General features: G+C 41.6%; 2 protein-coding genes across 3 annotated transcripts in view; both read right to left on the reverse strand.

Moving 5' to 3' along the window:
- Window positions 1-1,748, reverse strand: part of LOC130579305 (kinesin-like protein KIF1B) — a 24,486-nt gene extending 22,738 nt beyond the window's left edge. The window contains exons 1-3 of the mRNA XM_057375991.1: window positions 1,740-1,748; window positions 1,112-1,208; window positions 189-337 (exon numbers count right to left, since the gene is read on the reverse strand). Of these exons, the coding sequence (XP_057231974.1) occupies window positions 189-337; window positions 1,112-1,208; window positions 1,740-1,748 (255 nt within the window). The remainder of the gene's footprint in view (window positions 1-188; window positions 338-1,111; window positions 1,209-1,739) is intronic.
- An 870-nt stretch (window positions 1,749-2,618) lies between these two features.
- LOC130579284 (kinesin-like protein KIF1C) overlaps window positions 2,619-24,415 on the reverse strand; it is a 35,374-nt gene continuing 13,577 nt past the window's right edge. The window contains exons 7-21 of one of the 2 annotated variants that reach the window (XM_057375962.1): window positions 24,257-24,334; window positions 24,050-24,115; window positions 22,856-22,931; window positions 22,478-22,556; window positions 21,843-21,985; window positions 20,693-20,734; window positions 18,131-18,342; window positions 17,038-17,117; window positions 16,609-16,684; window positions 14,274-14,353; window positions 12,989-13,095; window positions 12,471-12,554; window positions 11,690-11,870; window positions 11,279-11,351; window positions 2,619-7,405 (exon numbers count right to left, since the gene is read on the reverse strand). In XM_057375962.1, the coding sequence (XP_057231945.1) occupies window positions 5,948-7,405; window positions 11,279-11,351; window positions 11,690-11,870; window positions 12,471-12,554; window positions 12,989-13,095; window positions 14,274-14,353; window positions 16,609-16,684; window positions 17,038-17,117; window positions 18,131-18,342; window positions 20,693-20,734; window positions 21,843-21,985; window positions 22,478-22,556; window positions 22,856-22,931; window positions 24,050-24,115; window positions 24,257-24,334 (2,835 nt within the window). In that variant the 3' untranslated portion in view covers window positions 2,619-5,947. The remainder of the gene's footprint in view (window positions 7,406-11,278; window positions 11,352-11,689; window positions 11,871-12,470; window positions 12,555-12,988; window positions 13,096-14,273; window positions 14,354-16,608; window positions 16,685-17,037; window positions 17,118-18,130; window positions 18,343-20,692; window positions 20,735-21,842; window positions 21,986-22,477; window positions 22,557-22,855; window positions 22,932-24,049; window positions 24,116-24,256; window positions 24,335-24,415) is intronic. The other variant, XM_057375964.1, reaches the window with a different exon arrangement.

The following is a 24,415-nucleotide window of genomic DNA, read 5'->3' on the forward strand; positions in this document are numbered from 1 at the left end:
AGGATGTTCACTCAGCCAGACACCTGAACCAAAGACTCACAATTCTCTGAACCCTTTCACAGCCCCGTTTTATAAGAGCAAGAGACATAACTTTAAAGACTACAAGTAACTCAGAGCATTTGCAGCAGGACTATGCAATCCAAACTGATGGGTCAGAAAATTCAAAAAGCTGCTCTGCATGTCCCTACCTTTTTCTTCAACTCCACACTGATTGCATTGGCCTCTTTGAGATASACTGCATTTCCCCAGAGCTGGTCCCTTAGTGAGGTGAACTGGTGGAATTTCCACTTCCTGAAGGCCCACTGGGCAAGTTCATATTCATGGCGTGTCCAGGGCACTGAGAAGAGCAAAAAAAACAGAGACATAAAACAATGTGGTTTCTTCTCAAAACCATCACATGCAGTATCCAATACTCCTCCTGACTGTGCTATCAAGTTCTCAACTCATTTTCTGGAAGAAGAAAAAACTAAACCYTACATTTTCATTATTCAGTGAGGAAAAACTGGACTCAAACTTCCTCAACATTAGCAGTGGAGATTAATGATCATGTAAATGAGATTTGGAACAGAGGAAACAAAACCTTTTCTACTCCTATTATTTTGAGTTATTTGGCAAGTATTAAAGCCAAATGCTGAAACAGTGGAATGAGAGCAAGTATAATGGGAATAATAAATTATCCACAGTCCAGAGATGAACGGTTTTACAGACATGTCACAGCATTCTAAGAACTCCTACCAAGGAGGAAAGAGAAACTTCAAAACAAGGAAACAAAGGCAACAGTGTTATTTTGATTAAAGACATCTGACTCTGTTAGTGCCAGGAAAAGAGATTCCTTCAAATTCAAGRCCACCAAATCAAAGATTGGGGGTTTGTGCATCAGTTGTATTTGGGGATGTATTCTTGTGTTGGGGATGATCATCTTGGGGATGTGCTCTTGTGGAATGTATTCTATAATTATTCTATAAAACCTTTATGCTGAGAGAATTACAGATCAAGAACTTACAGTGTTCAGCAGCTTTCCAAAGCTACTTCTCTATCTATACAAGAGATGATACAGCAGCTGTTCCTTTAGGCTTGGCTGTATCCAAGTTACTTTTAGCTCCAAACTCACCTTCCTCCTCCTCCTCCTCCTCCTCCTCAGTTGTTTCAGCTGCCAAGGAGCGTGTCTCCACCTGCTTCTGGAGGGCCTGCAGTTTGCTCTCATAGTCCTGTGGGGAGAGAGGAGACTCTGTGTAGGGAGACAGACAAGAGCCAGGAGGAAGCTGAGAGAGAGCAACACCTCAGACGGAGCGACAGACACGGAGAAATCCCACAGACATTCCAGGAGTGCTCCAGGTCACACCAACTGCTGCTTTAGAGCAAACTCCCCTGGAAACACAAGACAGAGGCCACTACAACTGAGATAGAAGAGCTGGCTTCTCAATTCACCACATTTACATGCTCAGGGTGTCTAGAAGAGGGAAAAGTTTAGGATGGTAGCATTTTTGGGTTTTTTTGCTAAAGATAGGAAGAAGGGGATTGTTGGCTGCTTGCTGCTTTCAGAGAGGTAGGAAAGAGGCAGAATAGAGAAAAATGCAAAAGCAAATTTGAAAGGGGAGTATTATTCACCTTCATTTTCTCAAACAGGATTAACAGCACCACCGATTTGCTTTTTTTATACAAAAAAAAAAATCACTTCAGGTATTAGTGGGGGGAAGCACTTTGTTTTCAATTAGATTTTGCCCTTGGCATGTAAGTACCTCTCTCATCTTGTATTCCAACCTTCTCTCTTCAACAGTCCCAAATCCTAAAATTCTTCTGCAAAGCCATTTGCAGTAATRCATTAAGTCCAAGAGCTACAGAATGAAAACTTTACATTTTCCTCCCATCCCACCTAAAGAGCTGCATGGCTTGGTTCTGTACATTAAGCACAAAGTGATTGTGTACAACAAGCCCAGATTTGGGGGGCAGGGGAGACCCCAACCAACCCACAAACACACATTCCACACACTCAGACCTGACAAAGCTTTTCCAGAGCAGACTGGRCCAGTTCAAGCAGAACACTGGAGCACAACAACTGAGACACGATGTCTGCCAAGGTACTGCTGGGGGTGATTCTCCTTGGATTGGAGGTGCACAGAAAAGTCTGTTCCTTTTGCCTTCAGTGAGCAAATGAATGGAGAACAGCCAGCTCTGTGTTTTCTTGCAGAATTTAGATAAACAGCACACAGGATGGGACAATGGGACAGCACTGAAAAGAGGAATGGCTTGTGGCCCCTTGTCCTATAAAAAACTCTTATTTTCTTTTGTATTAAATTTAAATAAGCTGAGAGTAGACAAATCTGCTTTGCTGTTTTCCACGTAACAGCAGAAAAACCAGGGTGGACAAATTTACAAGAATCAGACTGAAGAAAAGTTAAAGAAATCTTTTTAACTCTGCTGGAACAATCCCAACCCCAAGATTAAAAAAAAAAAAAAAAAAAAAAAAAAAAAATCTGACTATCAAGTGTTATAAATATCTTAAATCAGGACAGAAATATTTTGAAAATATTTTTTTCATAATTTAAGATTAAAAAAAAAAAAAAAAGGCAGGACAAGCCTGCAGTCAAATTTCATTTCCATTTCACTGAGACAAGTCTGACACTTACAAGAGTATTTCATAGTTTATTGAAAGAGCACTTGTTACAATACAAACCAGTTCTGCTTTTCACAAGGCAGATGCTTGCTCTTAAGACAACTCAAAACAATAGACAGATCTGAAAATCCCATTTAATTCAAAGGCAGCCCACTGTTTTCTTTACAGTACAAATAGTTACACAGCATAGATTTCTCACGTGGCAGCTCCTGAAGAGATTCAATGGGAAATATCCAAGAAAAATTTCAACATATAAAGAACAAATTGCAACATATAAAAGGACACGGTGAGGGAGATATTGAAACTATGCTGAATGTACTGATTAAAACAGCATCCTCTAATGAGACAGATCCCTAAATTGAGATTGCTTGAGGAAGGGTGCAAGGAGCATTAATGATGTGCATTAACCCCACAGTGAGTCCTACAGGACTAAGGCACAGCAGATCCACGGCTGCTGTCAAATCCCAGCCCAGCAGCGCTTGGCAAAGGCACCAGAACTCAGCCAAAAGCACTTCCAGCACGGATGCCACACTGCCATCAACCCAAAAGCCTTTTCACACAGGCATCTATGCAAGCAGCTGTCTCACTGCTCATTAACTCCATTAGCACAGSATTTGGAGCCAGAGCTGTATTTGTGAATAGTGCAAGGAGATCCCCAGTTCCCACACTGCTTCCCTTATCAGCTGAAGCACTGCACTGCCATAAGAGCAGTCCTAAATCTCCCCTCAGAGCCAGGGAAAAAGCTGCTTCCTTGAAGCAGACAGCACTCCATTCTGACACTGACTGTCCTTTTTCTGTCAAATCCAAGCAGGGTTGTTCTAGTGCTGCACTCAAACAGTGGGGTAGGACAGACTGATGGCACCCATTGCTCACCAGCACCAGCCAGGCATTTCCAGAGCTCTTCTCAAAGCTTTAAGCTGAACTAAATTCACACAAACATTTTAGTGTTTAGCATTAAGGCATCAAGTAGCAGGAGTTTTTAGTCTCATGTCAGTGCACACAGTTCCATGGACCTAAGAATTACTCCATGCTCAATCATGTGGTGATTTCATATGGCAGCCACAACCCTCCAAAACACGGGACATGAAATAAAATTCCTTTGGTCATCTCCCACAACCTATCCCGTGCAGAGCAACTCTGTTTGGCTCATATATACCTACAGAATTAAGAGGGTTTTCCCAAGCATGCATTTTTCACACAGTCCAAGCTTTTTGGGGGATATATAAGAACTCATTACCCTTGACATGCACAAAACTGAAGTGCAAYGCACTACTGAAACAGGATTCTAAAATAAGAACAACAGCAAAACATCACTTGCAGCCCAAAACTCCTTTTGCAATTCWGACTCAAGCTTGAAGAAAGTACTGCTCATCTACAAGCCTTCTTTGCTTTATGAATCAAAACATTTTTGGGCATGATGCTTTATTTCCTTTGTTCAAGTAGGCCAAAACAAGAGACAAATGCAAGTTACAGAGCCAGATCTAGACACAAAATTAAACCTGACGTAAAATAAAACTCCCAGCTGATCAGACCAGTTTGTTCCTTTGACTGACTCTGTATTTCCCACAGCAGAGGCCAGCATCCCATCAGTGATCTGTGTGCAGGTAAGAGCTGACACTGGATTAATTCATATCTCAATGGTATCTGTGTTGCAATAGCACCTACAACATGCCCAGCTGAGGCAGGGGAAAAGCAGGATAGGACCAAAAAAAATGGAAAATAAGCTTGAGGCACTTGCCACTCACCTACAGCTATGCTGAGCCACACACAGGTTACAATCACCAGCGAGGGTCATCTGTTATGAATAACAACCTCAAGTAAACTCAGGATACTTGTGCAAAACAGCACAAATACACTGTAAAGTGGACCTACCTTCCCAAATGTGSTAGAGTGGCCGATTTTGTTTTTAAAATCTTATTCAAATTACATTTAAAAGAAAAATAAGCCCTCAAAAATTCATATGGGCTTACAGTTAAGGCCACCGATTTTCAAAACAAAGAGCAACTTTGTCTTGCACCTAAACTCAGAAAAAAACCCTGTTTCATTAAAATTGGGACTCTCCAACTGAGACTAAACCCCAAAGCCTATCCCTTAATCACTAGTTTTTCCGGAATTTGTTTGAAACCATTTGAAGCAGGAATTGCAAGCCTTGTGTTACAGCAAATCGCCTGCAAGTACAAACCCCTTCAGAGCAAAACTGATATCAAATACTTTATCTTGCATTTTGAGTATGGGGAGAAGGAAACTGAATCTTATTTTCTCCTCAAAGCAACCTTCTCCTTTATTAAACAAGTCTTGAATTCAAGTTTAATCCAAGACCAGAGGCACTAACATGAGGTATCACATGAAGATGAAACGGTTCAATTCTCCCATCTCACAGGAGAATTCAAACAATACAAAGTAGTGATCTACAAATCTTCCTAAGAATAACTATTTCAAGAACATCTCCCAGACTCATGCCTAAGAGAGCTGAAAACCCAAAATAAAAGAATTAGCTTTTTGAGTGCACCAGAGTGTTGAAAAATCCTAGTTCCTTTTCACAAYCTCAGTAAAATAATTAAAAACTATTATATTTAGATATACAGTGGGAATTAGAAAAAGCTTATTTCCAAAGAATTGCTTCAGCATTATATATATAATCTGACATAAAAGTCTATTCAGGCAGGTTTAACTGTCACAGCAATTTCATACCAATAATTATGAACYTAAGCAGGAGAAGAGACATCTACTCAGGAAGTGTGACCCAAGAGCTCTTAAGTTTTTTATAAAAAAGCAACACATATCTCTTCGGCTGACAACTTTTGGTTTATAGATTATTATTACTATTAAAAGTTTGAGTTAAGAGTGGAAAATATTGTTCTGAAGAACCAGATGCATTTATAAACAGACRGTCAGTCTCCTTATTGCTAAGAAAAAGGTCACAAGAAACATTCACTGCTAGAAACTAAATTCCTCTTTTGATTGTCTACAGAAAACACTGGAAGAAGGTAGCACTTGGTAAGTTCCAGACAATATTTTCAGCATTAGAAAAATACTTCAAGACACACACACACAMAAAAAAMTTGGTAAATGAGCTAGTGGGAAGTCCTCCCCTCCACATCCCTCCCTCCGAGTCTTCTAGTCTATGAAAATAGTTCTTACGATTTTTCAGAATATTCTTCCAATGAAAACTGCAAGGAAAGGCACATGCAGAGTGCCGCTCCSGGTGCGGGTGTGCGGCCCTGGAGCGAGCTGTGCCCGGCCAAAGCCCCGAGGCGCGGCTGCTCCTGGGCACAGCCCGTGCCCCGTGCCCCGTGCCCTGCCCTGCCCAGCCCGCCCGGGCACGCTCCTCGCTCACACCGCCGTTTCTCTGCTCGCTTTCAGGTTGGGAGCCGAGAGCTGCCGCCTGATGCGCGGGGGGGTCCCGCAGTGGCTGTGAGGGCCGGGCCGCTCCTGTCTGTGGGGAGCCCCCTCAGCCGGGTGCGGCTGCCGCTGCTGCTGCTGCCGCTTCTGCTGGGAACTCTCCGGGCTGTGCAGAGACTCGGCCGAGCCCGACGCCTGGCGCCGCAGGCTTTTCTGGGAGCCGCTGTTGAGGGAATTGCTCCTCCAGCGCAGCTGAGGCGATGGCTGCTGCTGCTGCTGCTGCTGCTGCTGCTGCTGCTGCGGCGCGCACAACTGCTGCCGCTTGATTTGGATGTTATCCTGACTCCTCTGAGGCCCGTAAAGATTCCACAGCTGCTGCGGGTCTTTACAAGCAGCTTTACTTTCTTTCTCTTTGCCTTCGTCTTTGTTCTTATCATCTTCTTTCGGAATTCTAACCTCRATAACTTCATCCTCGGTGATAATGATGTGGGTGCCTGGACTCCACGAGTTCCTGTGTTTGGGATTGCTTTTGAAAGGAAASCGGGGTTTGCGATTTTCAGGTGGAATAAACCGGTGAGGCATATTCTGTCGGCGAAGCTGTTTTGCAATTTCCTGCTGCTGCAGATTTTTAAACCGAATCTGTTCTTGCCTCATCCAACGTAAGCGCCCGCGTCTGAAGGCTGGATCGCCTGCCATTAAYTGAGACACGCGTTCCTCCTTGGCAAGATCATCACTGTCGCTTCTCTTGGCCTCATCTGCAGCCCTCTTATCCACGTCCACTGCACTGGCAGCGTTTGGAGTCACAGCATTAGCTACAGTGGACTGRGCTTTGTCTGGAGACCCTATCAGGGGTAAAACCTTCTCCATTTTTAGCATTTTATTTCTGAGAACTTTGATCTCTTCATCCTTCATGTTGTTCTGCTTCTTCACTTCTTGCAAAATATCTTCCAATTTGTCTATATGCACCTTTAGGTCATCCACATCAGTTATTCCTTTACCATTGGCCATTACATCTTCAATCTTTTCATCTCCAACTCCTACTGTGTCCCAGACATCCCGAGCAACAGCTCGCCACGATTCGCGCTCGTTTGGATCTTTTTTCCCATACATGGCACAAAGCTCCTTCATCTTAACGATGGCCAGAGCCTCAATCTCCTGCCTACTGTGCCTGAAGTCATTGAGTGCTACCTCATAGCATATCTCCTTCACAGCCTGAATCTTTAGGTCTGAGATGGTGACCCATTTGGAGTCTTTGCTAAGGCGTCGGCGTTGGGGGATCTGGTACATTTTAATGGGTTCTCGTTTCTTCCCACTGCTGGGGAGGCCACACTTTTTTACAATGGTTTGGAGCTTGCTGGGGGGCAGCTTCTCTCTCAGGGAAGTGATCAGTCTCCAACTCTCCTCACACGATCTCTTGTCCGAATCATCCCCACTATCAGAGTCTGCATCCTTTGGAAAAACAAAAATCAAGAAGTGGCCCCAAAATAACCAAAATTAAAATTGTAAAAAAATGGAAAAGCTAAACAAGAAGTAGCAGGCAAAGAAAACTAAACCAAAAATCAAAATAGAACAAGTGATAGCGAAGTCCCCGAAGACTGAGTGTTAGGGCATTAAAATGTATCTTCGAGAGTCATGGACTGTCAAAATTGAAGCCCTTCATTAAATTAACATTATATTTAAAAGTCTTGTAATCTCAAAATAGCTGGTAATCTAAACTCTTCCCTCCCAAACCCTTCCAAAATCTTTAAACAGACCAACTAAAACCAAGTTCCTGATTTTAAAAACTTCAAACCAAGTGTAAACTGCACTTGAGACATGCTACAAAGACATGCAAATCCCCGCCACACACATTTGCCTTGGTGACTGCAGTTGCTTCTTTCACAAATCCTCCCCAGGTAGGTGAACAAACAGCCATCATAGAAGATGTCATGAGCAGCAGAGTGAGTTGGGTTAACACTGGTTAGTAACATTGCACGTGGTTGCAGGGATGCTCAAGTTTAGAATCCACTTCACTACAACAGCAGCCAGAGAAGTGTTAGACGATGAGAAAAAATGAAACAGAAGCAGCCGAAAGGTTCAGTGTTAAAGGACTGTAAGTGCCACTAGGACAGATGAAGACAGTGGTTCATACTCCAGCACTTGCTACAAGCTAAAAGGATATCCAGAGTCAGAGTTTCAGAGGTGGGTTGTGGTTTGGTTTTCATTTGGCACCTTGTTGCTTAGTTTAAAGAAAAAACACCCATTATCAGTCTTGACTGTGCGAAGAATGAGTTTCAGTAGAATGCAGAGTAATGACTTTCTGGTTTTAATTGTTTGAATATGAATYCTCTATTTGATTTCCTTGATTTGTCTTCTTCTCAAACCCTAGAGCCTGGAGCTCCCACGTACTTGCTAAGCATTAARTGTTTTGTTTCTTCATTACAAATTTTCCACCTTTTGCTCTATGACTTTTAATGAGCAGTGCTTCAGGTTCCCATGCTAGGAATGTCTGTTCAGATAAACTGCCACCACAAGTTTAGGATATCCATCATTGCTTACTGTAACCAGCAATTCAAATCAGACCACTTTTCTTTGAAGGATTAAGACACCTCTTTAACAAGCAAARAGTCCTATGTATCACTATGATCCAAACATGTTCAACACAGCCATCAGAGTGYAATGCACCTCTGTCTAACATCCCTGTTTTCCACATGGAGATTTACAATAATGAGAAACCAGGAACAATAACAGCCACTTACTGTAAAACCAAAGGAAACCCAGGCCACTGAGTCAGTASCACAGGTTCCTAGGGTTTACACTTCGGGTAGATGACCACGAAGAATGGGAAATACAATATTATTTTGGGGGGCAATTATAAAAAGGGRTAAAGGAAATACTGYTCTGCCCTATGGTCATGATTCRCGTTMTTTGAGCTCCTTGTGACTTAATGTMGTTTTAGAATAGTACTAGAGAATCAACTTCTAGTTTAGGTCAAAATATAAGCAAAATACTGGTTCAGAAACAGAATATAAACTCTTTGTGAGTTCACAGCTGCCAAAATCTGTGGCCTAAGGAAAACTGCACATGGCAGTGGCAACCAAGGGCTCCCTGGAGGAAGCTCCTGTGCAGTTGGGCCACTCTGGGCCACAARCAGGAAGGTGAAACACAAACTACTCCAACATTAAGTCACAAGTTCCACAGCACTCCAACAGTTACTCYCGTAGTTACTACCACAGAACTACTTATGGGTAAAACATGTCTTGGTATCCAAAGCTGATGAAGAGGCCCTGAGTCAGTGCCCTGTGTGCACTCCAAGGTTACTCACAACAATTACTGCAGCTGCATGGCCACATTCCAACACCAACTGCTCACTGCACAGGCATGATGACCAGGGCAGCCAGGAAGACCATTTTAGCTCTATTTAAACACATTTTCACATTCCATTTGTAAAATGGAGAACAACTACTTCTATCCCCTAGTAATACTAGCAAGGCAAAGATACTTCAGTTGCTAATTTTGGGGACCAAGAGCTATTGGTTGTTTTTGTACAGCACATCTAACAAATAAACACCCAAACTGGTTGGAATCTCAGCATAAAACCAAAACAATTTGATAAACAGGATTAGCCAGCTTCTTATATCTGAGATTATACTCCAGTTTAGAACAAGCAGAATATTTATATTTCAATATCAGTCTTAMGTAGCAGTGAGAGAATGTGATACTGCAGCTGGATATGGCAGCAGTGTAAATACTTTTAAGGTACACGAGTTGAAATGCATTTCCAGATTTCCCAGTCATGATTCAACTACTGCTGTATGGACCCACTAATCCTGCCCACTCCAGGTTCTGCAAACAGTGCCACAGAAATCATGAGTTTTGCTGTCACCTGGAATATTCTGTGGAGCACTGTGATAAGCAGGATGCTGCACTGACCAAGAATCTCATTTGATATCATCCCTTACAAGTGGGAAAGGTATCCCTCAGGAATTGCTGATGCATGTAAAATAGCATTACACCTTTGTCCACTAACTGCAACCAGCAAGAACAAACAAGCTTGAAGAAAGCAGCATCTTTATCACCATATTAACCAATCCACTCTCTAAACAATTCTCCCTTGCTCTGAAGTATTTGGGGAAACAAATTCCCTTCAGAACACTTTATAAATGCAGCCTTATTGGAAGCAGCTTTCCAGACAGCCGATTTTCACTATAAAACTCCAGAAATGAAACATTGGTCACATTTTAACTTTTTTTTTCTGAACTAAAGGTTACTTTGGTTCAGTTTGTACTCACTCCTCTCCATCCAAGAAATTAGTCCTTTGTGATGAAATAGAAATGCAAAAGTTTTTTAAGTGTGTAATAGAAATTAAAAACAAAAAATTATGTAGCTTCCTCCTATAGTAGCCAGAGTACTTTGCTTCCTTCTGGCTTGGGAAGAAGGGCAAGAGCTTTACAGTTCAAAGCCCAGAATTCAACCCCCAGTTTTCAGTGGTCTCCATCCCACACTACAAACAACTGAATCATGAGTTGGAAATTTTTAGTGGAATTCTGGCACAACTACATTTGTGTTCTGGCCAAAGACAACCAGCTAAAGCAGATTCAGGAGACACAGGTTTCTTAGGGAAATCKAGATTTCATTCCTGGGTTTGGCCTTGTTTTTCAAATTCACAGGGTGCTTGAAGACTGCAGCCATTTCTATTTGTAATGCACCTCAGAGATATTTGTTGTGAGAATCCTGAAGTCTTCCTGTATCCCAATTTATCAGACCTCTCAAGGAGTGGTGGAATTGGCAGTGCTTGCCCGAGTTAACACCCTGCTCCTACTCAGAACCCACCACTAAGAGCCTCACAGGAACTCCATGCAGGGGAGGGAGAAGGGTTAAAACATGCACAATGCAGCAACGTTCTCAGACATCATTCAAAAAATTAACCTAGTGGATCAATGTTCTAGGAATCTCTTTGGCAGCACAAAATTAGTATATTCTGGTGATCCAAGACAAAAATAAAGGCAAACATCCCAAGGAGTAGCTGTTTAGACTACTGAAAAGGAACTTCAAAGAACACAGAGCACAAAAAGGCCCTTCTTTCAGGTCAACTTGCAAGAAATCCAAACTATCCCAACAAGAATTGATTAAAGCCTCTTCATTGTCAATCAAAATCTCTGAATTAACCTGAAGGAGCTCACTCACACTRCTAATAATTCACTGTAGACACAAAGAATTTGAAAGCAAAGGGAGAACTGCATTGTGCAGACAACCCAAGCAGGTTTCCTAAACTTTCAGATAAGCAAGGACAGGAATTACTGTTTGCCAAAGGTAGAGTTACTCAGAAATAAGGACACATACCAGTCTTTGCTGCTCCAACAAGAGATCAGCTTCCTCCTTCTCTTTTTTATATAAAATCTCCATTTCTTGTAATCTGAACAGAAGAACAGAAGCAGTCATTAKTTTCATGCACCATCCCCTGAATTACAACCATAAAAGTCACTGCCCTTTAAAAGGATCTGCTCTCTGTCTGTTCAAGTACCACAGAAACTGCCTGCAAGCTGCACTGAACCTTATCTAAAGGTCTGCAGTTGGTGGCAGGTGCTTACCTGKGATKTTTMAAGGATCTGGAGCACTGAAACACTMCAGYAAAATAGGGAGGAAGCTTTCTGAACTTCCCCAAGGGGTAGCAGAGATGCTGTGTGACAGAACCCAGTAACCTACTGCTGACTCCTCTTTGTTTCAGGTAGAAATTCGGAGCTATTTTGTTACCTTTTCTCCATCTCCTGCTTCATGTCAATGCCCTGCTTCTCCAGCAGCTCCCTCTGTGCAAATGTCCAGTCCACTGGCTCTGAGGGAGTCTCAGCTGATGGTGTTTTCTCTCTTTCTGCTCGTGCTTGCTCTGGGTGGTTGAATCTGAACACGTGATTTTTACCCATGATGATACGATTTCCTAGAAATAGGAACAGAAATTTTAATCTTTCAGGCAGGGATTCCAAACCATTGAAAAACATCATCATTCATCCCATTTATCCTGTAGGTGACAGCAGAAGAAAAGATTATCCCATAAGGATTTCTGTGTATGTTCCAGGGAAGTTGGTGAGAGGAAAACCAGAGTGCCTGGTTTGAACAGAACAGTCCCAGTGCTTTCAGAGGACATCATCACCCTCAGGGGTCCAATCTCATATCCCAGCAGAATTTATAGAAAATAAAGAACAAACCTGAGAGAGGGACCAACAGTWGCAGTAAATCAAACCCATCACTAACTCCCATGCCCCTCCTCCACTGACACTGCCAAAACAGAGGCAAAAGCCATTTCAGCAGAAWTTTCAGCTTAGAAAAGCTTTGACTTCCAACACTGGAACACATGGTGKCTACTCTTCTATAAAATGTGATTTACATGTATTGATTTTATTTTATCCCACTAAGCAGTGGGATCTAGGGAAGGATTTTACAATTTCTTTTACATTAATGTCARAAGAGCTGAAATAACCCTAATAGTGTTAAGCCTTCTGGCTAAATCCTACAAAAAATCYATTTGAACATTTCTTACCTGAGCGCAGCTGCACAGGCTGCACAACCCTCTTGCCATTCACATAGGTTTCTGATCGTTCACARGGCTCCAAAGTAACAATAACTACAAAGAAAATATTGGTCAGTGAGACTTTAGTGAGTCCTGCAGAGAAAYAAAAGTGTGCAAGCCCAGAGGTCTCTCATTTTCTGCCCATCTTCACACTGACACCAGAGAAGTGAATCAGCCCTGGATGGCATGCTGCTTAAACATAAAGAGTGATGAGGAAATAAACACTACTGATTTATCCACATATGCAGTTGGAAACTACTTTTTTCATGTTTATAGTTAACCAAGGTCAGAATTTAACTTCTGCAATTTAAAGTTATTATAACTTAAACAAATTTTATTTTCTTTCCTTAAGAATCAAGAAAACAAGACAAAACTGATCCTTTTCTTGAGGTCAGGAMACTTCCACATCACAGGAATCCCTGGCCAGCTATCAAAGTGAGGGAAGTGAAAGATTCAGCAGTGCTTTGTTAGCAGAAGCAGATTTTTACCTTCCCCATTGTTGTTCCTCTCACTCCTGAAGATGCAGTGCTCCTCCTTGATATGAGCYCCRCTCAGCACAATGTCCTGCCTTCKCTCAGCATCAGCCTGCCCAACCCTGCRACMAMMMRARRWKKTTYMARRRSMAAWYMRRMACTTYCTACAACTCTGCATAGGYCAATACARCCCAGGAATAGCCAGGAAAAAGTCTAAACTATTAGGATCGGCCTTCAAATTTAAAGGACTGATCTAGAGCTTAATTCTGCACTGCAGAAAACCTGCCAGTTCTGCCATGGATTGCAGGATGACAGCTTTGTGAAAGGGAAGTTTTCTCTCCCTTAAAACACATTACTTGAAGAACTGAAATGTTAAAMACCCATGAGTTTAATGCAATTCATTCCCTTTTGTGAATCCCCTTCTCCTTTCAGAAAGAGATGAAGAGGGAGGAAAAAAACCTGCCAAGAAGTTGCAGTGCTGAGTTTTCAGCTGGCAGACAGGGATCATCCTCTCAATAATCACAGCTGCACTTGAACAAAGGAGCACAAATGGCTCAGGAGGCTCCTGCTGAATAATGTGAGCAGTTCCATCAGCTCCAGACACGAGAGCTTGGCTGTGCCCCGGAGAATGGAGATGTATGAACTTCAAACCCAAGTGTTTGAGCAGTTCTAGGCACAGACAACTTCATTKCCAATCCTAATGTTTATGAATTTGTTCTGCTTACTACTTAACACATTTCTGATGTCAATGAGCTAGGTTCAAAACTTACAATGACTTGTTAAGCCTAAGCTGTTCTAATCATCTTTCTGTGCTGAATTCTCTCCCGTTTGATGCTCCTTTCAGTGAGCTCAGTGCATGTTAGAGTAGCCCCTGTCTGTGTACTCTCCTACATTTGCTCCCCAGGAATATACAAACCAAGCAACCAAACACAACTTGGTGCTCCAAAAGCAGTAAAAATCACCTCCCTTCTTCCAGCAGCCTCAACAAACACGTTTTGGAATAAAATCCATTTTTAATTCCAAGTCTGGCTATGAATGCAGAATGCACTGCCAAAGTGTAATAACAATTTCTTAAAGCTCAGTGACTGAACACATTACTTTTAAAACCCCAAGCCAACCTAAAGAAAATGCATTTCTGTACTTTCTTCCATCTACAGCAATCTCTTGCTTCATTTGTACTTGCAACTCGAGGAGCCCAAAGGACACTCATTCTGTAAAATAAACCCATGGTGTCTCCAGCACAGGGATTTAAGCAAAGAAGGAAATTCCAGTGTGCACCAGAGTGCTTTACAACTCTAACCTTGTAATGCCATCTTTGATGTAGTACAGCAGACATTCAGACATGAGTGGATCTTCATTAAGATTTACAAGGTGAGGAGTCTGAAAGAACAAAAAGGAAAAGKTAATTAAGAACTGCAGTGCTGCTTTCAGGCTCTTCCCACAGCTGTGGAGGGAGTGCATTAATCCAGCACTTTGGCCACGTGTATCAAGGTTATTCCATAATGGATTTTGTCAAACATAACCTCTTGAAAGAATTGRAAAGTATCACAAAGTACCAGCAGAAATACAGCTCAGATTGCTTAGTTATCCAAAATATGAATCCACAGAGGGAAGAAAGGCTTCAGCTGGAAAAAGAAGTCCTTAGAAAGTCTCTGTAAACTTTGATAAGGGAAGTCCAACAGGAGAAAAGGCTGCTTCAGTAAAATTTTAAAACTGATAAGGAATCAACTTCAGCTTTTCTTGGGCTACAGAGGTCAGGTGCTTATTTGGCAAAGTCTGTTAACATCAAAACAAAATCTAAAACTACCAATATTCTCTGATACCAACAGCTAAGGAGCTCTGCATCTAAACTCCTTCTAAATTTAAATCCACTACARTTACCAAACCAACCTTCTTTGGTGAAAAAACCCCATTGGAATCAGCAAACAAGTCACAAGGCCTTGGTGTGAAAATCTAGCCAGTGAGATGGCAGTAAGCACAAGCACAAAAGAAAAGGCAAAAATGGTTAAACATRATTAAAGCAGAAAGATGATAAAAGAGAAATAGAACTGTTAATAAGACACTTGTCCCCCTCAAACAGAATAAATTTAGGAAAAATAAATCAATTTGGCTCAGATTCCTTGGGAACTCTACTTCTATCAACTTAACCTGGACACAGAAAAGTTTACTTATGGGAGATATTAACAGCCCTCAGTTTAGAGAAGCTCAAAAATCACTGGACATTCATGATGAATTTGTCTTTGAATGAAGAAGATTTAATTATAAGGACAGAAAGAGAGAGAAAGAAACAGAGACAGGTTTTTAAAATCCAGTGTGACCTCAAAGTGAAGCTGAAGATGTTCCAGGCTGTCATGACTTCACTGCACAATCAGCACTTGGAGCTGTGTAAATCTCTTAACCAAGAGAAAAATGGAGAGGAACCAAATCCCAGACAGAGCCACTGCTGGAACATCACTACAGCTTGCACCACTTGAGAACTTGGTAAGAAATAAAGCTCAACAACTCAAGAGGTGGTGCTGGGCAAACCAAACTACTCACTCATTGCACATGGTGAGATACACACTGCTACCTCACAAATGTAAAGTCTTTATAAAAAACACATTTTCTATCTAAATTTTCATCTCCTAAATCTTCACCACAGCAGCCACAGTTACTAGAAGGRGCTCTAATGGAACTGCAAGGATAGCAAGCAATAAAAGCAGACAGGACTAGGCTGGGAGTTTTACTTCTCCTAATAAATCATATATGGGTAAAAAGAAACACTATCTATTACCAAAGCAACTACTTAATCCAGGTGGCATTTATACACAAACCTGATCAGCTGAAAATGCACCAAAAGATTCATCAAAAAGAGCTGATGGCCTCTCAGGGAAAATCTAAAAGGAGATGAGGATCCATAACATAAAAGAAATGTAAAGAACACTCAAGGAGTCAGTGCCTTTCCACACCTCGGGCACTCCTGGAGTGGCCACCAAAAGCAACCAGAATTCTGCCAATTCTGGGGTTCTACATTTCTGTGCAGTGCCTGCCTAACCCAAGATCAAGTTTATTACACACTTGCACTAAAATATTACCCCATGATGCTTATTTAAAGATTTTTAAGATAAAACAAAGTAGGTTCTTTTCCTTTTACTCCTTCTATAATTCTGCTTGATCTGCAAAGGTAACYTCTTTCTATCCTAATTATTTTATAGTTACAGCATTGATTTATTTCTTTTTCTGCACCATTCTGCTTCTTTCAAATTTCAGAAAATAGAACTAAAGGTAAGTATTGAAAGAGATATTCCCAGCATCCCCTATGTTCAGTGGTTCATTAAATCACCATCCCTTTCTCCAGGGGAATAAAGGATTAACAAACAAATTCAAGGAAGAGCACCTAAAGAAGCCTTCAAACTTCTCTGGATATCTCAAAGGACAGGTAGAGCACACCAAGGTCACACACACTATTGCAGAAAATCCAACAAAATTAAAACTCAGCCGGCTGACTGCTTAGTGAAACAAGATACCAACGGAGCTGCAAAACTTCTTGCAGCACAGATCATCTAAAGGAGGACAGGAAACAGTTCAGCTCTCCTCACCCTCCTCAGTCAGCCTTTTGGGGAGATCATGTAAGAATTAGCAATAATTTTCTCTACCTTTTTGGGTGAGAAGACTCCCAGCGTTCCTCCATCTTCCCGAATGGCAACTCCCATTTCTGCCAGCAATGCCTCCCTGAGAGAGAAAAACACGATATTGAGCCATTTGAGGCTTCTTAGACAAGTAAGGTCTAATGAAAGCCAGGYCATTAATTTATCAGCCTTTGAACCTGGCTGTCCAGGACTGTCACCACCTCAGAGCACAAATTTGTAAACTTTAGTCCAAGAGTGGCCTAAGAAACAKCAGCTCCAATGTGAGAAACCAGAAAGGGCAGGACTTTGTGCCAGCACTGGCCCTGCTGTTCCACATCTGAGGGTCAGCAGAACTGTCCTTAACACTGTTCTGCTGATCCCTGCTTTGGAACAGTCACTTGCTCCATTCTCCACTTTCCAGAGACCATCCATATTTCAGCACTTCTGATTCCTGACCTTTCCATCCTAATGGCCTCTGTTTTCCTCAGTTTCTCTTCCCATGTTTCATTCAGCTCTGCAATGATCTTCTCAGATTCCTGTGAGAAAATATCAAAAGTCATTTTACAATTCTTCCCAAGGTCTTCATACAGTACATAAAGCAATTGAAGTTTGTGCTCTGTTTAGGCCTCCAATAATTTTGCATATAAAAAGTACTCATAGCACTTTAAAACTCTTATTTGTTTGCCTTATTTTTTAAAAAGGCAAATAGTCCTGAAGGCAAGCTGAGAAGAAAAGATGAGCTCATATCTAACTGGTCAGACCTTATAGTGAACCACCTAAACTTGTCCCTTTTTTCAGCTCTGATTTACAGACTTTATTCAGGAATTGAGTGCCACGGAAATAAGGAGACCACGCTGTTATCACCATGGCAACAGAGGTTTGCAATGGGAAGTGTGTGTTCCAGGCCTGCAGCAGAGTCTGCTGGACAAACATGAAAATGGAGCAGAGATTCACCACAGCAGCTCTCCTCACCCCTCCACCCATGGAGATTGGGGGCTTTCATCAAAATCAAGAAATCCTTCAGTGTGCTGCACTTCTGCTGCAGTTCCATTCCGTGCAGCACTGGGACAAGGCTGCCTTTGTCTGATCAAAATGCCATTCTGTGCTTCACATTTTAATCTGTGGGGGCTGGGCRAAGACAACAGTGGCAGGATTATTCTTCCTCCTTTTTTTCAGCTTTGAGGTAATTTAGTTTTCTGAAAGCTGAGTGCATTTGCAAGTCAGACTTGGCTCACACTAGTGCTGACCAGGCCTTTAAGTCTACACTTATGATCAACTTTTCCACAACTACCACTGCATCAGAGGAYCCATAAATAAGAATCAAGAATTTAATTTATAATTTAATTGTAGCTCCAGGCTACAATTAAATCTAAACAATTCTAACAGGAAAGCTTGTGCATGGACCCAGTTTCATGCCCACTGCAGTTAGGTGCCCTTTTTAAGGTGCAAGTGGGTTTCAGACCATTTCTACAGAAGCAGGAAAGATATATTTTTATATTTAAGAAAAGGAGTTCTCCCAGGTTCTGTTTTTCAGCCTCTGAACACCCACCTTCAGTCGCTCAATGGCCTCCTCTCCTCCAGGCGTGGACATGATCCTTTCCTGTATACTGGACACAGATGTTAAGCCCACCTGACTACTGAGAGAGCAGGAGGATGGAGATGCACTGAGGGACCCCATGGAGGCTGTGGAAAAATTGCCAGGACGTTGATTCTCGGAGGCTAGCAAGTATCTATGCTTATTGTTCTGAAAATCTTTCAGATCTGGGAGAGAGACACACAGACACAGGGAAGGCAAGAAGGTGGGAAAAAGGGAAATAGGAAAGGGGAAGCAGGAGGAAAAAGGGAAGGAAGGAAGGAAGGAGGAAAAGAAGGAAGGAAATACCAGTGTAAGAGGAAAGCATTTAAGCAGCAACAAGGCAAGTTTTGTAATTTTTAGATGGCAGTTCTGAAACAAATCTCTTAACACTAGCAACCATAACATAATTACTCAGCTCAGATCCTGAGGTTTAGGAGTGACTGCATAGCAAACCTTTCTAAATTGAAAGAAAAAAAATTRAAAAAARAAWTGCACATTGGCAAAAARCAACCATCCTACTCCTAACTGAACACTAAGCTGAGCACCTTGAAGCTCAGAGCAGGATCACATTTTTTTGCTGACATTTCAGTCTGAGGTCTGAGATACCAACCCTTAAACTCAAACAWACATTCCCTTTCAGACTCCTTTAATGTAAGCTTAAGTAAATCTTTATCCCAGCAGTGGTTTGGCTGCCAAAACACCCAGACCACATGGACAAAGAACTCCCTCTGCACAGATTCTCCCCAGAGGGAATCACTTGTCAGTGCAYGAGAGGGACCAGAGAACACAAGTTCACAACAACATCATTCTGCTACTTCTTGGCCCTCCTCATCTGAATAAAAATGGAAATCCAACATACCTGAGCAGCACAATATCTGCTAAGGGTTTTATACTYAGAAGGTGCTTCAAAGCTTTTGGTTGTTGGTTTAAACAAGAAAGGCCTTTAAAAAACCTCAAAAATTAAATGAGATAGCTTTTGTAGGCTGAAAGCCTGCAGGCCTGAAAATGCTGCCTTGAAAGGCAGAGAACAAGAAAATGAATGATTTAAGAACAAATATAATGGAATTTATTTTAATTTAACTTGRCTTCTTGGATATGTCTGTAAACCATATCCTCAGAATAACCACACTCCAAAAGGAAAATCTTCTAACTTGAACAGATAACTGAATAGCTTAATTTTAATAACTCAGTATTTAAAAAATTAATCTGATTTCAAACACAAATCCTTTAAAATAAGTCACTTCAGGAAAAAAACAGGTCAAATCAGACCTTGCAAGTTATGAACAGGGGCATCACCCTTAAAAAGGGAGATGCTCACCAGACATTGCACAAATTCCCCTGTCCTCCTACATCTCTATCCTCCCCTGAACAATGCTGCCTTTGTCAGCCTCATGCCCCTCTTGACTCCACCTCAACCTGCTGGTTCAGCCCCATGGAGCTGAWAACTGCACCAGGTCAGTTTGAAAACCACCATCTGCAAGCACAGGAGGCAGGGCAGGGAGCCTCACCAAGAAAAGCAGRTTAAGGGCAGGGAATGCTGTCAGGGTAAGAAAAGCAGGCGTGACAGAGCAGGGATGAAKTCTCAAAATGCCATGCACTCCTGGAGAGAAAGAAGTGGCACTGCAGCAGCTTCCTGTGAGCACAGAGAGCAAACCCTCAGACCATGCACTGCTCGTGGAGCTGCAGCTTTCACACATCACATGTGCACACCTTGGAAGCAGCATCAGAATGTCACACAGGCCAGCATGAGTCTTTACAACACCAGGAGCTTGAACTGCAGGAAATTTCAGACAGATCTCCTTCGGCTGATATTGAGTGTGGGTGAGAAACACTGACTGAAAGAGTTTAAAAGGTTTACCAACCCAAAGTGTACATGAAGCACATTTCCTGTGCAGTGGATTATATATATTCCCCTTTCATAGAAGCAAACACCAAGTGAAATAAAATTGCTGACTGGTTTTAGCCCTATTAAGTAAACCACCTGCAACCAAGTATCTCTGACCTAAAAAATGAGACCTTCATCACTACATCAGTACAAGATGTCCAGCTTCTKTATTTTTTAAGGCCCATACAAAATAAACACACTGCAGTGTGCAGGAGGAACTGGAAAGACTTCATCTTGAATTCATCACCTGACACATTTAAGACAAATACTTCTAAGTGGGAAAGAGCTGCTAAAATGCCAGGAAGCTATATGAGCAGGAACTGAGGAACTGAGAAAAGATTTAGAGAAAGATTTTCTAGCTCAAATCTAAATCATTCGCTGTCATGAAAACACACCAGAGAACAACCACTCTCTCTCCTCTATCTGCCAGAAAGGAAGCAATGAACACATGTTGCACTTTAAACTTTGCACTTTTTTTTGATTGTGGACTCAATCTAAAAGGTGCTGGTGAGGCTGCTCTTCATGAAGCTGCCCTGCATTCCAGTGAGTGCTCTGTCTGGGATTTCCCTGTGAGAAATGCTGGCATGCAAAGCTCTGTTAAAAGCTGACCCAGAGAAAGCAGGTTAAAAAGAGAACCACACAATACACACATTTGACTCCACTTCCAGAGTATTCATCTCCCATTGGATCAACTGAAAGGAAGCAGGAGGGAAAATACAAGAAGGATCAAAATTGAAGGTTCACTAGTGACATAGGAAGGGAAGAGAATACAACTTGGTATTTAAAGAAACAAAACAAACACAATTTTTTCAGTTTGGATTTTGAACCAAAAAMCCCAGACTGTAACAAGCATGAAAACACTTGTATTTCCTTGTCTTCTGCCCCCATTCTCTTGAAAACAAGCAAACAAAGAGGTAAATACATGTTACATGTCTTTAAGGAGTCTGTGACTATGTCAGGACTTCAGCTTCACAGACAAAAAGCTCTGAAAAAACAGAAATTGGTGCAACACTTTTTTGTTAGTCAAAGAAGATTTTAATCCACTGGAATACATTCTATGCTTTAATGGGTGTTTCCTTCAATAGGATTAAATCACTGTTTATTATAGAAGAATTCAGCAGCTAAAATTTCAGTTCATTTGTCTAGTTTGGAACTAGGGCAAGGAAATTGGGCACAAGTGTGTTCTAGTGCTTTAAGAGATTGCTGGCAAAGCAAATCAGTACAACACTGCTCTGCCAACCTAACTGCAAATCTCCCAAAAGGGTTCATTAGTTATTCACAAGCAGCTGCTTCATGGCTATGWCAAGATGACAAATGATTTGTCACTTAGGACACTGTCTAACTTTAGCCATTGTTTCTTTTGTGAGCAAGGATGGCATTGAAGCCAGGTATCAATAATTAACCTTAACCATTTAGGGAGAAGAAAAGGTGCCTTTTTCTTCAGCATGAATTTTAGTTTCTATACCTCAGCTCTTTCATTGGGAGCCTGCCAAAAAGGCCTCCATAACTCACCAGGGTAACTCCTGAATGTAAGTTCTACTACACAAAAGCATTTCTACTGGAGCAGGAAATTCAAACTCCATCTTTTTCCTTGGGATTTTGAAGGCAGACAAYCACACAACTCTAGGATGGTTGTTCCAAGACAGAAAGGGCTGCCATTTCTAAAATCGTGTTCAAAACTTAAAAATCAGCAGCTACATTTAAATTCCATGTTTTAAATCCTTTCCTCTGACGGGCTCAGGTCTCCCTGCTCTGCTGGAGGCCAAGGCCAAGGTGCTGAGGTGTGTTTAATCCACTTACTGTCAATGATGTCTCCCAGGCCCTGAGCACGCAGCAGATCCTTAAGCCTGGTCACCTCCTCCTTCAGCTCCCTCACCAGCTTGGCATTGGGATCCTCATTGATGACAGCATTGCACTTAATCTGCTTGGCACGATCAGCATACCTGCAGCCAGAGTGAAACAATCCACCTTAGAACAGAGTGAAACAATCCCACCTTAGCACAGACTGGAACTGCTCATGGGCCTGTACCTGCACCCAGAGTGAAACAATCCACCTTATAACAGAGTGAAACAATCCCACCTTAGCACAGACTGAAACAATCCCACCTTAGCCCAGAGTGAAACAATCCCACCTCAGCACAGACATAGAACTGCTCAGGGCCATGTACCTGCACCCAGAGTGAAACAATCCCACCTCAGCACAGACTGGAACTGCTCAGGGGCATCTGAAACACTGCACAGCAATGCAGCAGCACTGCACACCTTAGCTTGGAGCTCTGTGTCAAACAGGAGCCAATCAATCCCTGTTTCTCCTGGAGGATAATGAATTATTGCCCACAGATGAGCTCAACTGAGAATAACCCAAAGGTGTGAAGGGCAAAGTAAGGCCTTTAAAGCAAAGAGTCCCCATCTCCATCCCAGAGGAAAAGAAGTACCTCAAGGTGCTCAAAGTTTCATCGTAGTTGATGTCWGCTGGACTGAGAGCAGCAACCATTGCAGTTCTGGAGTTACCACCTGTAACAGACAGGCAAGATTTTAGATTAAAMTACAGGGCACACTGCAGGGACCACCTAGCTACCAAATAGCAGAGTTTTCAATAAATTAGAGAATTCAACTAAATTATACAATACTAAGAAACATAGAAAACCATAGGGGAGAGTTACAACATTAACACAAGGTGGAACTATGATGACTCAGATTTGACTATAAAAGACATTTGTTCTCATACTCAATACAAATTTAAGTGAGTTAAAAGCAGTCAGAAAATTCAGTGAGAGTTTCTTTCCATAACAACACAGACAGATCAGCCATACCTAGATTTTCTCGAAGAAGCCACGTTAGTACAGAATCCCTGTAGGGTATAAAGTCTGTCTTTTTCTTTTTTTTGCTCTACAAAGAAATAACACAATATGAAAAATAGACACTGAATAGAAAAACAACATTTCAGACATAAAAATCACAGTGTGGRTATTGAAAGTACCATGAGGGCATACACACATGCTACCTAAACACGAGGCCCATCCTTAGTTTAATGACTCAGTTTGACATTAGATAACCTGCAAGATATTCAGATATGTAAAGAGATCCTGATAAGTAGTGCATCAAGAGAACCCTCTGAACAATCTTCAGAAAGGTTTTCCTGTGTAAGAAATCCTTCCTGACATATAAATTCTGAGTTCTAACACCATTCTAAGCTGCAAACCTTACAAAGAAACCAACATTTACTCCAACTCACACCACCATACCTTGCTGGTGCAGTTATCCTAAGTKGAAAGCATTAAGGAAAAAGGGAGAAGATACAGGGTGAGCTATTTARCAGACATTTATACACCATTTCCATGTTAGCTTAGATAGTACTTCATTTTCCTGAGAAGCCAAATGAATGAGAATTGCTTCATTTGAAAATCTAAAAAGCACTTGAACATATTTAACCTGTCCAAGATGTTGAAAACTCACTTTCAAAAGGAACAACTATCATTTATTTCTTTTATTTGTTGTGGGTTTTTTTAATAGTACAAAAATAAAAGACAAAGTACTTTCCAAACCCACGACATTTTGCTTGGATCAATATGCTCACTTAAGACATTATTAAGTCTTGCCATTGCAAAGAAWGCCAGTGGATCAATTAATTCCACTGGTGTTTCTATATATTTTAACAACAAAGCTTCACTTAAGTTTTCTAAAATTATTCTTTCAAATAAAAATAAAATTACTGCACTGTAGAACTAAAAACTTGCTTTGAGAACAGGTCCTCTGCATAAACACAAGCCTCTTTTGCAAGGCTTCTTCAGAGTTGAACAAATCAATGCTTCAATCTGTTGACAGCCCGTGTGACACCCACAGAATAGTATCAACTCTATTAATTTATCAAAATACACACAGCTAATGAGGCTGAGAATGTGAGGCCAAGAACAGCAAACGATTCTGCTGCACTCCATGGATTTTACTGTTTCCCTTTGAAAGCAGCTATGCAAATGTTGTTGCAGGCAAGGAAATGCTCTACTTACCACTTCAGCCAATGCTGAAATAACYTTGCCCAGAGTTGTGAGCGACTTGTTTATATTTGCTCCTTCCTGAGAAAACACAAACCAATATGATACAGTAATTAAAACTGTTCATGGATGTGTGTCTGTACTCTTCAGGTTTGCCACAATTTTTTCCATACTGATAAGTTGCTATTTGCTTGTGCCCCCTTGCTCAGGCAGCACCCGTACCTTTAACCGCGTTCCTTTGGCACCGGTGGAGTCAGCTCTCTCACTCCCAGCCAGATCCACAAGGCTGATCTTGCTGACCTGAACACAGAAAGCACAYCAACAGGAGAATTAGAGCAACAACAAAACTACAGAGTCACTGCAGGCAAGAGCAGTGAAAAG

The sequence above is a fragment of the Malurus melanocephalus genome, unplaced genomic scaffold, assembly GCF_030028575.1.
Source record: "Malurus melanocephalus ecotype Western Australia unplaced genomic scaffold, MMel_1.1 scaffold_266, whole genome shotgun sequence".
NCBI classification, from domain to species: domain Eukaryota; kingdom Metazoa; phylum Chordata; class Aves; order Passeriformes; family Maluridae; genus Malurus; species Malurus melanocephalus.